Below are 12,712 nucleotides of genomic sequence, written 5' to 3'. Positions count from 1 at the left end.
CTTCATTCTTATAATCTGAAGATTCTGAGTTTGTATATCAGAAAGGACATGTCTATTTCATGAGAGAGCATAGTGTTGGAGATAGGCAGGGCTGGGTTCTTTCTCAGAATTACTAGTTGGGTGATCTTGGGAAAATTACTAAACCTTCCTAAGTGACAGATACCTAGTTTAAAATAAGGAAAATACTTTGTAGGGCTCTTGTACTTTTAAAATGAGATGATACGTATTAAGTGCTTATAATGCCTGGCAGTTAGTACACATTCAGTAAACAGTCAGTGAAATGTTGGAAGATAGGAAACATGAAAGATTTCAGGAGTTTTGCAGGGCTTTGCCTTGAAGGAATCTGTGAACATGTTAGTTCAGAGACCAAAAGCTGCCTAGCCACAGGAGGGCATCTCACCGGTCAGAGGTGTATGCAAGGCCACGCCTGGAGGCCAGTGCCTGATGCTTGTGTAAGACAGAGCTCAGCATGGGGTCACAGGTTAAGGACTGATCAAAGAATGCCAGCCCAGCGGACACCTGCAGCTAAAGCTAATTAGCCTAGAGGACAGTTCCTGCTTCACTCCTGACCACTTGTCTCAGTTAATAAGAAACTAGATAAAGAAATATATAGTCTCTATATTTCTGTTTAGCTTTTCTGCTAATTGACAATTTTATCTTTAACGTGTACACTCAGCTAGATCTATTCTTAACTTAGGGCTCAGAAGTTTATCTTAGAAAAACTTTGTAGCCGTTTACTCACATAGAGTTAATTAAGGGATCTCTAGAAACTTTTGGGGAGCCTTAAAACCTAAACGAATTATCTGTACACGTAAATCTGTAACCACTGCAACTAATTGCTGCACCAATAAATACTGATGTGGGACTTCATTCAGGGCCTCACAGCTCATGGGAATATGGGAGGACCCCTGACTCCCCCATCACTTTAAACTATACTTTGTCTCTGTCTCGGTTATTTCTCTGTCTCTCTTATTTCCAAATCTCTTGCGAAGATCCTGCCTGGGACCTGTTTTGCTGGGAGTGTAGCTAACTCGCGGCAACGAAACACTGTGTAATTATGGTACCAGTTTACCTTCTTAGCCTTGTCTCATTTCCTTCCAACATGAAAACTGTCCATAAATCCAAGATATTTATACTCATTGTTCTTAAACATATGTTGTGTTTTCCACTTTCTTTCTTCTCCACATACCCCTCTTTTTCTCTTTTTTCCATCTTTCTTTTATGTATGGCTCTGTTCAAATCCTCGTTTCTTCTCAGTAAGAAAGTTCCTTTATGCTATCCATTTTGGCACTTAGAATTTTAGTAGTTTTCTTTGTATTCATATGCTATCTTTGATAAAGTAGTCTACTAGAGGGCAAAAGGGACTGACTATTCTTCAGGCAAAGGCAATTTAGTAGAAGGAATATTGGGCTTGGAGTCAGAAATTGTTGGTCCTAGCATAGCACCAGCTATTGCTTTTTGTGTGACCTTGGCAAGATTCTGAATCTGTTGTTTTTATATAAAATGGCAGTAACACTATAGGATTTTGGTGAGGATCAGATGATACATGTATATGAAAGAAAGGGCTATGTAAACTGTTTAAAGTATGATTGCTTTTGTATGTATCTTGAACCTTATATCATCCTTTTCACATAGAAAGGCTTAATATGTTAAGGATAATGATTGTTTTAGACAGTTTTTTCAGATTTTCCTGGAATCAAAAGATATGTAATTTTTTTATAATACATTTAAAAAATTATAATCAACAGATTGTGATGAAAGTATTACAGCTATCCTTTGATTTTGTTCAAGTGTAATTTAGTATTCAGTGATTATTCTTGATTCCATTAAAATGTTCAGTTTTATTATACTGTGGTATAATTTATTAGATTTCAAATTCTTTTTGTTCAGTTAAATAAAACATATATCTCCTTTCTTAATCACAACTGATGATCTCTTTCAGACTTTGCCCTAGCAACTAATTCTAAAGAATGATTTGAGAGGTTTCTGTTCAAAAGTATACAATATGGAAATAGGCCCAGCTGTCAATTAAAAAAAAAATCCTTAGATTAGTGTTAAGAAAGAGGGAGAAAATGTACAGAGACTTAAAAATATAGTTTGTTCTTCTAAATCGTCTCAGCTTTCATCCCTTCAGTGTCATAAAACTTGATGTTTAAGTGAACTGTTGTGCATGAGTAGACCCTGGATGCAAAGTTGTGGCCTAGTAGGTCTAGTGAAAAATTATATAGGTTTTGCCTCTCTTCATTTAGGAGTCCTGTGTTATTAGTTTGTTTTAGTTATGTACCTTGATTCTTTGTAGTGAAAGAAAATTTTCTCTAAACAAATATCACTAGTAAACAAATAAGCTTTGATGGAAAACATTTTTAAGGAAAATCTATCAGGATTTGACAAAACCAAATTTTATTCAGCAAGTTTTATAAAGTTTTTCAAAAGTGTGTTGTGATTAGTTGCTAGCTCTATTTTCTAGATATATATTTTAACCTTCTTTTCTTTTTTCAATTATAAAGAGAAATTGAACACCAATGTGAAGTTTATATGTTTAGTTTTTTTCAGAAATAAAGGTGACTAATTTTTTATGTTATGAAGTTATGGATAATTAGACTGTTTAACGTAAAATTCTTACTTATCAGAGAATGAGAAGACAATATTTTCTCCACAGATTGGGAGAAAATATTTGCAAATGGCATAGTGATAAAAGATGATTATCTAAAATATACAATGAACTCTTAATACTCAACAATAAAAAAAAGAACAACCTGATAAAAAATGAGCACAAGACTTGAATATACACCTCACCAAAGAGAACATACAGTGTCTTAAATCAGCTGTGGCTGCTATAACAAAATACCATAGACTGGGTGACTTGAACAGCAGACATTTATTTCTCATAATTCTGGAGGCTGGGAAGTCCAAGATCAAGGTACTGATAGATTCTATTCATAGTGAGGGCCCTCTTACTGGCCTGTAGAAGGCTGTCTTCTTGCTTTATCCTCACATGATAGAGATTGAGACAGATCTGGTTTTTCTTCTTCTTATACGGACATTAATCCCATGATGGAGGCTCCACCCTCATGACTTCATGTAACTCTAATTACCTTTCAGAGGCCCCACTGCCAAATACCATCACACTGGGAGTTAGGGTTTCAACATACGAATTTTTGGAGAACACAAACATTCAGTCTATAACATACAGATGGCAAGTAAGCATATAAAACATGCTCAACATCATCTATCATTATGTCAGGTTTTAGTCTGAAATGTCAGTTCTTGACGCGCCCATGGCTGAAGAATGACCAGACGTGCCAAAGTTAGGCAAGCATGAAAATGAGGTTTTTAAGGAGAGAAAAATAGGATTATAGGGCAAGAGCAAGATACAGGTTTACAGAGTGTGATACATAGGCCACAGATGACGATCAGACCCATTGTCTCACAAAGGGAGAGCAAAAGGAAGGACGCAAAAAGGGCCTGGTTATGGTCAACGTCTTGTTTTTTAGTGCCTGGATTGAGACCTCCCTCATGTCTCAGACGTGACCATGGAACCACTGTGGACAGTTGGGAGTTGCATGACCTGAGTCTTACTGCACATGCAGATCTCCCGTGAGCCTCTCTGAAAGCCCTTTGAGGGGGTGAATTTTAGCAGCACCCACTTTTGTCCCTAGGAGGCCCAGAATCCCTTGCTATCTACCTAACAATTAGGGAATTACAAATTAAAACAACCATGAGATACTACTACGTATCTAGTAGAGTGTTAAAAATCCAAAACACTGACAACAAATGCTGGTGAGAATGTGGAACAACAGGAGCCATCATTCAATCATGGTGGGAATGCAAAATGGTACAGCCCCTTTGAAAGACAGTTTGACAATTTGTTACAAAAGTAAACATACTGGCCAGGCACGGTGGCTCACGCCCGTAATCCTAGCACTCTGGGAGGCCGAGGTGGGTGGATCCCTCGAGGTCAGGAGTTCGAGACCAGCCTGAGCAAGGGCAAGACCCCCGTCTCTACTAAAAATAGAAAGAAATTATCTGGCCAACTAAAAATATATATAGAAAATATTAGCCGGGCATGGTGGCGCATGCCTGTAGTCCCAGCTACTCGGGAGGCTGAGGCAAAAGGATTGCTTAAGCCCAGGAATTTGAGGTTGCTGTGAGCTAGGCTGACGCCACGGCACTCACTCCAGCCTGGGCAACAGAGCGAGACTCTGTCTCAAAAAAAAAAAAAAAAGTAAACATACTCTTACAATATGATCCAGTAATTGCACTCTTTGTATTTACCCAAGTGAGTTGAAAACTTACCTCCATACAAAATCCTGCACATGGATGTTTATAGAAACTTTATTCATAATTGTCATAACTTGGAAGTAACCAAGATATCCTTTAGTAGGTAAATGGATAAATAAACATCCAGACAGTGGAATATTATTCAGTGCTAAAAAGGAATGATCAATGAACCCATGAAAAGACATAGAACCCTAAATGCTTATTACTAAGTGAAAGAAGCTTATCTGAAACGGCTACATATTCTATGATTCCAACTATATGACATTCTGGAAAAGGCGTATCTATGGAGACACTAAAAAGATTAGTCATTCCAGGAGTTAGCAAGGAGAGAGGGATGAGGATTTTTAGTATACGGAGGATTTTTACAGCAGTGGGACTATTTTGTGTTATATTATAGTGGTAGATAGATGTCATTATACATTTATCAAAACCCACATAATATACAGCACCAAGAGTGAACCCTAATGTAAACTCTGGACGTTGGGTGATGATGTGTCTGTCAGTGTAGGTTCATCGATTATAACAAGTGTACCGCTGTGGTATGAGATGTTGACGGTGGGGGAAGTTGTGCATGTGTGCAGGGCAGAGGGTATATGTGAACTCTGTACTTTCTGTTCAATTTTGCTGTGATCCTAAAAGTATAAAAAATAAAGTCTATGTACAAATTTTCATGTTCATAATATGAAATTTAATTATCAGGCCAAGTCTTGTGACATCAACCAGTACACTGCAATTCAGTTCTGATACTAAGCACCCTGTATCAAATTCCACAGATTTAAGGGCATAGTACCCAACAAGACTGCCCCCGCTTCAGACACCAACTGCAAGTCAAGTCCCCAGGCCAGTCACCCATCTTTCCAACTGACTTCAAATCCAAGGAGTTTGTTCCCAAGACCCTCCTTGTTATCTCCCCATGAGACTTGCTTCACCTCAGATGCTGGTTGCAAGTTTGGGGATCTCCCGGTCATCCACACTTCTGACCAGCTGGCTGTGCATTCAGCGGGGGTTCATGGAAGAGATATATATGGTGGGGTTTGGGAGATTCCTCAACGCAGAGCTTTCGTACCATTTTCCTGTATATATAGAGCACATCACCTTCCTGGCACATCGATAAATTCACCAACCAGAAGGCTCTCCTTCACTTTATTGTTCAGAGTTTTTATTGGAACTTCATGATGTAGGCATGATTGGTTGAACATTGGCTAACTGGTTGAACAAAATTTCTAGTCCCATTCTCCTCCCCAGAGGTTGGGCTGGGCCAAAGCCCCTAATCGTACCATTGGTCTTTCTGGTGACCAGCTGCCTTCCTGAGCCATCTCATTAACATAAACTCTGATGTGAATCAAGGGGCTTATGAATAACAAAGACACTCGTATCACCTGGGAAATTCCAAGGGCAAAAACTTCCTGCCAGGAACCCAAGATAAAGACAAGACAAATTCAACACCAGGTTTTGAAAAAATAGTAGCCCTTGAAAACCTAATAGTTTATTTTTTTTGCGTTTGAAAATCTACCATAGATAGCTAAGATGACTGAAAAGTATTTAAGAGTCAAAGATTTAAGAAGAAATGCTGATTTATTTGTAGTATTATTCTAGTATTTTAATAGTTTAGACTTTATAGCTATTTAAATCTTTATACATCATGCAGTTTTGAATTTTACTTTTATGATTTTATGCATAAATGTATTTCTTTTGGTAAAAAGGAGAGAGGACTTGGAAAGGTCAACCAGTAAAACAACAGAGGAATGACCCTTTATAGTTTTTACTACCTCACAGTGTCTAACTAAACAGATGAGATTAAAAACAGTTTTTGTCTGGGCTTTAGCTTGCTTTATTGGACTTATTTTTATTTTCCTTTTAATAGCAAAGTATTTCAGAGCATTTTAGGTGTCTACTTTGTTCAAGAAAATGCTTAGTTATATTTTTTTCTTGCAGATTGATTATACCGGAACAGAGCCTTCCAGTCCCTGCAATAAATGTTTGTCTCCTGATGTGACACCTTGCTTTTGTACCATCAACTTCACACTGGAACAGTCATTTGAGGTCTGTGTTTCCAAGTAAAGTGTTAGAAAAAAACATGCTTTTGAAAATATTGACATTAAATTATACTAAATGGTTTTTACTAGGTGTTTTCTTTTTGTAGAGAAGTCACTTTAATTTATTGGAATCCATACACTTTTGAGGAAGATTGTTTTATGTTTGGCTGTTGCATTTTGCTGTCTGATAATTAAATACATTTATTTGAATGGTTTAGTTTAGTTAGTACTTTGCAAATAAAATTGAAGGCAACATCGTATTTTATCCTTTCACTGGAAAATTTTATAACCGTACAAATCAATTTTGTATCAGCTTTATATCCATGTATACTTTTATTTTTTAAATTATTGCTCAAATTGTTTTATATACTTTTAATACTAAAACAAGTTTTACTTTAGAAAATAAATACTGATTTTCCCATCATTTAATTGAATTTTTATGAGATATGAAGAATGACAAAAAATGCACACACTTACTAAAACCTTATTGATTTTATTTTGATACGTAGTTAGAAATCTATCTGTGTGTGCATGTGTGTGTGTCTTTTGTGTTCACACTGATCTGCCGTTCTTCTTGGCAACTGAGCATATGCTAAAGGACATAAAGATTCAGAACAGGCATGAAAAGACCAGTTTGTACTCTCCTCTACCTGAAAGTTGTTATTCAGGGAGCAAAACTGCTTTAATACATACCAACTTTTTAGATTTTCTACTCTTGAGATTTTCTAAAGGCAGTGATGACTTTGTTCGTCTCTGGTAGATGGTTGCCATCTAGTGGCTGTAGATGCTCTTGCATGGAGATAAAGGGCAGGATAATGCTGCCTTTGGAAAAACACATGGAAACGAATGGTAGAAGACAGAAATTTAATTATTTAACTTTGTTTCAGCAGAGATAAAATAAAAATGTAAAGCATCTTTAAAAGTCCATTATTTTTCAATGTGATGGGCAAACTCTAAAGATACAGTAAATTTTGCTTTTGTCAAAAAAGGCAAAATTGAAGTAATGAGATACTTGTGATGATTTAGCAGCTCCATTAGTCCCCTTCCCGATTCAAAAAACACTTATTCCAGAAATTCTCTTCTATAGCGGTGATCAACCTCATATTCTTTTTCTTGTGAGTTCTATGTTTCTTCACAAGCCCAAATTTTAAATTGGACTAAAGCCTTTTCAGGGAACTTCAGGTGGTTATTTTAACTCAGAATTCATTGAAAGGATTGCTGTTTCAATTTGCAAATTGAATTTACTGTATGGATTCTTAATTGAGATAATACTTTTTTTAAAAAGCATATTCATTGTCTCTATGTGATGTAATTTTGATACTCCCTGCCCGCCCCCCCCAAAGGTTTTCATGTAAACATTTCCTTTATATAGTAGAGTGAGAAAATTTGCATGGTTTGACACTTGAAAATCAAGCTTTAAGTAAATGATGCTGTAGATGAAGGTAGCAAGTCAAAGGATACTTACAATGTTACTGAATTCCTTTTAATTCAGGATAAGAATATAGAAAATAGAGGTCGCAACCAAAAAGAAGAAAATAGCTTAATGTTTTTGCTACCTCTAAATATTTTAGTCATTCGGGATGGCTTCTTAGCATCTTCTAAATAATTGTAGTGTATGTATGTTACCCTTCTTTCCCAAGTTATTTTGAAGTTGACTCCACTAAATAAATACATTAAAGTACTTTTCGTGATTTAATTATAAAGTGACTCATTATCTTAGATACTTTACTAATTACTAGTTTAATTGCTAATATTGTATTGTGTGCTATTGAGAAATTTATTATATCCCAGTTCAAGTTCAGAATTTACTTAGACAAAAAATGAAAGTTTGATTATTATCCCTCTGAAAAGTTGGTACTACTTGGGTGACGATCAGTCTGAATTGGAGAAAATTTTAAATTGAAAGTAGCTCAGAGTAGGCTAATAGATTCAATGAAGATTGTGGTTTTTTTGTTTGTTTTTGAGACAGGGTCTTGTTCTGTTGCCTGGGCTAGAGTGCAGTGACATCATAATAGCTCACTACAACCTCAAATGTCTAGCAACAGGTGATCCTCCTTCCTCAGCCTCCCAAGTAGCTGGGATTACAGGCACATGCCACCATACCTGGCTGATTTTTCTACTTTCTATAGAGATGGAGTCTCCCTCTTGCTCAGGCTGGTCTTGAACTCCTGGGCTCAAGCAATCCTCTCCCCTTGGCCTCCCAAAGTGCTAGGATTACAGGCATGAGCCACTGTGCCAGGCCAGAAGGTTGTTTTTTAGTGTAAATAGTACTTCTTTGAAGTCATTAAGGGTTGTTTCAAAGTGTACTTTTGAACTTTTGTGACATACTTCTTTAACCTTATTTACGATTATACCATTTTAGATTGCTAAGTGCTGACAGAATTCTCCACACCTGTCATCACAAATTGTAAACTAGTAAAGTCTAAATTACATAGCTTTTATGTATACATGAAACAAGTTTATACATAAGAGTTTTTATATGAAAATTTTTTCTCTCTGTTTCTCTAGGGCAATGTGTTTATGTATTATGGACTATCTAATTTCTATCAAAACCATCGTCGTTATGTGAAATCTCGAGATGATAGTCAACTAAATGGAGATTCTAGTGCTTTGCTTGTAAGTAAAATGATGAAATAGGAAGATGTGTTATCTGTGAAATAAGAATATGTAGTAACTGTTTTGTTAGACTTGTTAAAGTATTGTATGTTAGGATGAAATTAAAGTGTTACTTGTCATTTATAGTTTGTATAGTGAAGGTTTGTAGTTAAAATATTTTTTTCCCAGAATTTGCACAGATAATGACTTCCTGCAGCCAGAGGATGCATTACTACCTGCTTGTTCTTAGTAGTGTCATTGAGATTTTTTCTTCATTAATTTGTTTGTAATAGAATTTTGATGAGTCTAACATTCTGGGTTTGTAATTATGATCTGCTTGAGTTTATTCATTATTACTGCACTAGGTAGGAGAATATGTAAACTAGCTGCTTTTAATTTGTGGGGTTGGGTTTTAAAATTTAACATACCTCCCCATTGTGGGAAACCTGAGCAGTAAAGTTCAAAAGGTGGATTACTGAAAAACGGAAGAGCTTTTTGAAAAAATTGATTCTAGAATTCCTTTAAGTCTAATATGTCGGTATTTGTAAGGATGGAACTCTATAATATCTGTTTTTAATAAGCTCCCCTTCTAATGCCCAGCCTGGTTTGGGAATCTGTAGACTAGGGGATCTTAGTTTCTTGACTGTTGTTCAACTTTCCATAGTAGTGGTTAGTATCTAAGTATTTTATATTATTGTTGTCAATGCAGTGAACAGATGATCTGAGCTCTGCATAATCCTCCAATCTTATCACACATTATTTCTCTATCTTGTCATGCTCCAGCTACCTTCAACTTTACTTCTTCAGGAATAACAAGTTCTTTCTTAGTGACATGTGTTGTTCTCTTTGCTTAAAACTCTCTTCTGCTTGCTCTTCACACAGCTGGCTCCTACCCTTTTTTAGGTCTTACGTGATACTTCCTCCAGAGTCAAGCTTTTCATTACCATAGATTCTAAAGCAGCTCTTCCTACCCCGTCCCCATTAATCCCTCACACAGCATATTTATAACACTGTGATTTATAATTATATATTTGTTTAGTTATTTATTATCTGTCTTTGCAACTATGCTGTAAGCTCATGAGAGCAGGGAGCATGACTTTCTTTAATCACTATTTACCAAGCACCTGCTTGGTGCTTAGTACATGGAAGGCATTTGATAAATATTTGTTGAATGAATATAGACATCTTTATCATGGCTCTTATTTTGTATAATAGTTGGTTATGTATTGATCTATTTCCTCTGTTACATTGTGAGTTGCATAAAAGCAGGGGTTGATTCTGTTTCTCATACCTTGCATGATACATAGTACATATTAGGTACTCATTAAATAGCTTTCCTAAGCCAGTTAATGCAAAGTACCTAGCATTGTTTATTTTAGTACCTGACACATAGGCAGTAAATGATATTTTCCTTTCTTTCAACACTACTTAAGAATTTGGTGGCTAGAAAATATACTTACCCTACTGTGAGTTTATTTACATTTTATAACCTTTTTTTTGAAATCACAGTTTTCATCAAAACCTTCAGAAAGTAATAAGCCAGTTATATATTATCTCTTTTCATGGTTTCAGAGTACAAACTTTATCAATATAGATGGCTTAGGGACCAAAAAGCTGAAAGGTCAAAGTATTGAAGAGACTTTATGAGAGATCCCTGCCATATGTTTCCTTACTTAGCCTTCTCCTGTTTTTTCCATTCACACAAATGCTTTTTCCAGTTAAGACATAGAAAATGTAGATACAAGTCAAGATTAGCTGGTGATGAAATAGTCTTAAGAAGTCTAACTAGGGTCTAGTTAATTTCAAATTGAGATTACCGTGGTCTATTTATATATTTTGAGACATGGCTTAATGTGGCCTGAGAGTTGAAGAATAACTCACATATACCTAACCTCAGACTTGGTAAGATCTTCAGTTGAAACCTGTAACTGCCCCATCTCCTTGAGATCTTAAGTAGGGACTGGGTCAAAACCAAATCTGGAGGACAAGCAAATGTTCTGTCTTGATAGCATTTTTGTTTTCCTTCGACCTGGATGCACAATTTAAAGAGTGGTATATTCTAGGAACTTCATTAGACTCTTTCCTTCTTTCCTTTCTTAGACATGAGATTTAATCCGAAGTTACTAGTTGGACATACTCATTTTATAAGTGAGGCCCAGTTTAATCAAGGGACTTGCCAAAGGAACTAGAGCCTCTAGTCTCTTTAAGTTAAATTTTTTTTTATTGGATTAACAATAGACAATTTCTTAAATTTTCTTGGGCAAAAAACTCTTTGTGGTTATGGTTTGTATGTTATAAAAATCAAAAAGATGTTAATTTGATCTCTGCATATATGATAAAACATGAAGTAAAGGTTACATTAAAAAAGCAAATAGTAATGTTAAGGAATACACATTTTGAGTATTTAAATGTGGTGTATTTATAGCCTGTTTATATTACAGACTTATGCATTACAAGTGAGAAAAATATAGAGGTTGAATTTTTAATTAGTAATTTAGGGATAGTTCATAGTTCTCTCCAGATGCCTGGGTAATAATTTCTCTCTTCTTGTCCTTCTAAAACCCAGAATCCCAGTAAGGAATGTGAACCTTATCGAAGAAATGAAGACAAACCAATTGCTCCTTGTGGAGCTATTGCCAACAGCATGTTTAATGGTATGATATAGATACAAACATAGTCATAGATATAAACATATATAATTAGGACAATTTGTATAATTTTATTACAGATGTGATAGTTTAGTAAACATGAATGAAACTGAGAAATTCAGTAACTTTAAGATAAATAGATCAATTAGGTATTGAATGGGGTAATATAATGCTTTGTCACTTTCTTTTGAGCAGACATATTTAAGAATGGATTTCTGTCTCCGAGAAGAAAGAAGCAGAAACATTTTGATAGCCTTCCTATTTCATATAAGATAAAATAAAAGCCAGGCTGTCTTTTCACTGATTTTATTTATACCATTGAAAAGAAGCTATAGTTGATCATTTAGAGCAGCACTGTCTGATAGAAATTAATGTAAACCATAAATTTGAGCCATGTGGGTAATTTTAAATTTTCTAGTAGTCATATTAAAAACCATTGAAATAAACAAGTGAAATTAATTTTCGTAATATATTTTATTTAACTCAGTGTGTTCAAGATACCATTTCAGGCCAGGTGCAGTGGCTCATGACTGTAATTCTAGCACCCTCAGAGGCTGAGGCAGGAGGATCACTTGAGCCCATTTGACGTTGCAGTGAGCTATAATGATTCCTCTGCATTTTACTTGAGGCAATCAAGTGAGACTCTGTCTCAAAAAAAAAAAAAAATCATTTCGGCGTATAATAGTATATAAAAGTTATTGAGATATTTTATATTCTTTTTTCGTACTTAGTTTTTGATATGTGATGTATAGCATATACTTATAAAACATATTCTATTTGAACCAACCATATTTCTAGGGCTTAGTGGCCATGTGTGCCTGGCAGCCACCATATTGGCGCAAATAAATGGATAAGTTAGAAGTTATTAGGAATGCATTAGTGGAAGAGAGGAGAGGCAGATTTACCTTGCAGTTATATTTGGGTTAATATTAAAACATTTGATCTTATCACATATCAGTTAGCCATATATAGAAGTGAATTACAACTCTACTGAGGCAAGAGATGTTCATCTGGAATTATAAAGTTGCCATGATTAATCTACATATGAATAAAGAACAAATGTGTACTATACGCCTACTCTGTCACAACCACTTTCAAGAGCAAATACCAGATCCTTAAGCAGTTAAGCAGCTATGGGTTTTCAATAGACAT

At 35.5% G+C, this 12,712-nt stretch overlaps 1 protein-coding gene across 2 annotated transcripts in view; it reads left to right on the top strand.

Annotated features, from left to right (window-relative positions):
• TMEM30A (transmembrane protein 30A) overlaps window positions 1-12,712 on the top strand; it is a 33,754-nt gene that overhangs the window by 14,203 nt on the left and 6,839 nt on the right. The window contains exons 2-4 of one of the 2 annotated variants that reach the window (XM_069488998.1): window positions 6,217-6,324; window positions 8,826-8,933; window positions 11,479-11,566. In XM_069488998.1, the coding sequence (XP_069345099.1) occupies window positions 6,217-6,324; window positions 8,826-8,933; window positions 11,479-11,566 (304 nt within the window). The remainder of the gene's footprint in view (window positions 1-6,216; window positions 6,325-8,825; window positions 8,934-11,478; window positions 11,567-12,712) is intronic. The other variant, XM_069488999.1, reaches the window with a different exon arrangement.

The sequence above is a fragment of the Eulemur rufifrons genome, chromosome 15 (assembly GCF_041146395.1).
Source record: "Eulemur rufifrons isolate Redbay chromosome 15, OSU_ERuf_1, whole genome shotgun sequence".
Classification (NCBI taxonomy): domain Eukaryota; kingdom Metazoa; phylum Chordata; class Mammalia; order Primates; family Lemuridae; genus Eulemur; species Eulemur rufifrons.
This window is presented reverse-complemented; position numbering and strand designations above follow the sequence as displayed.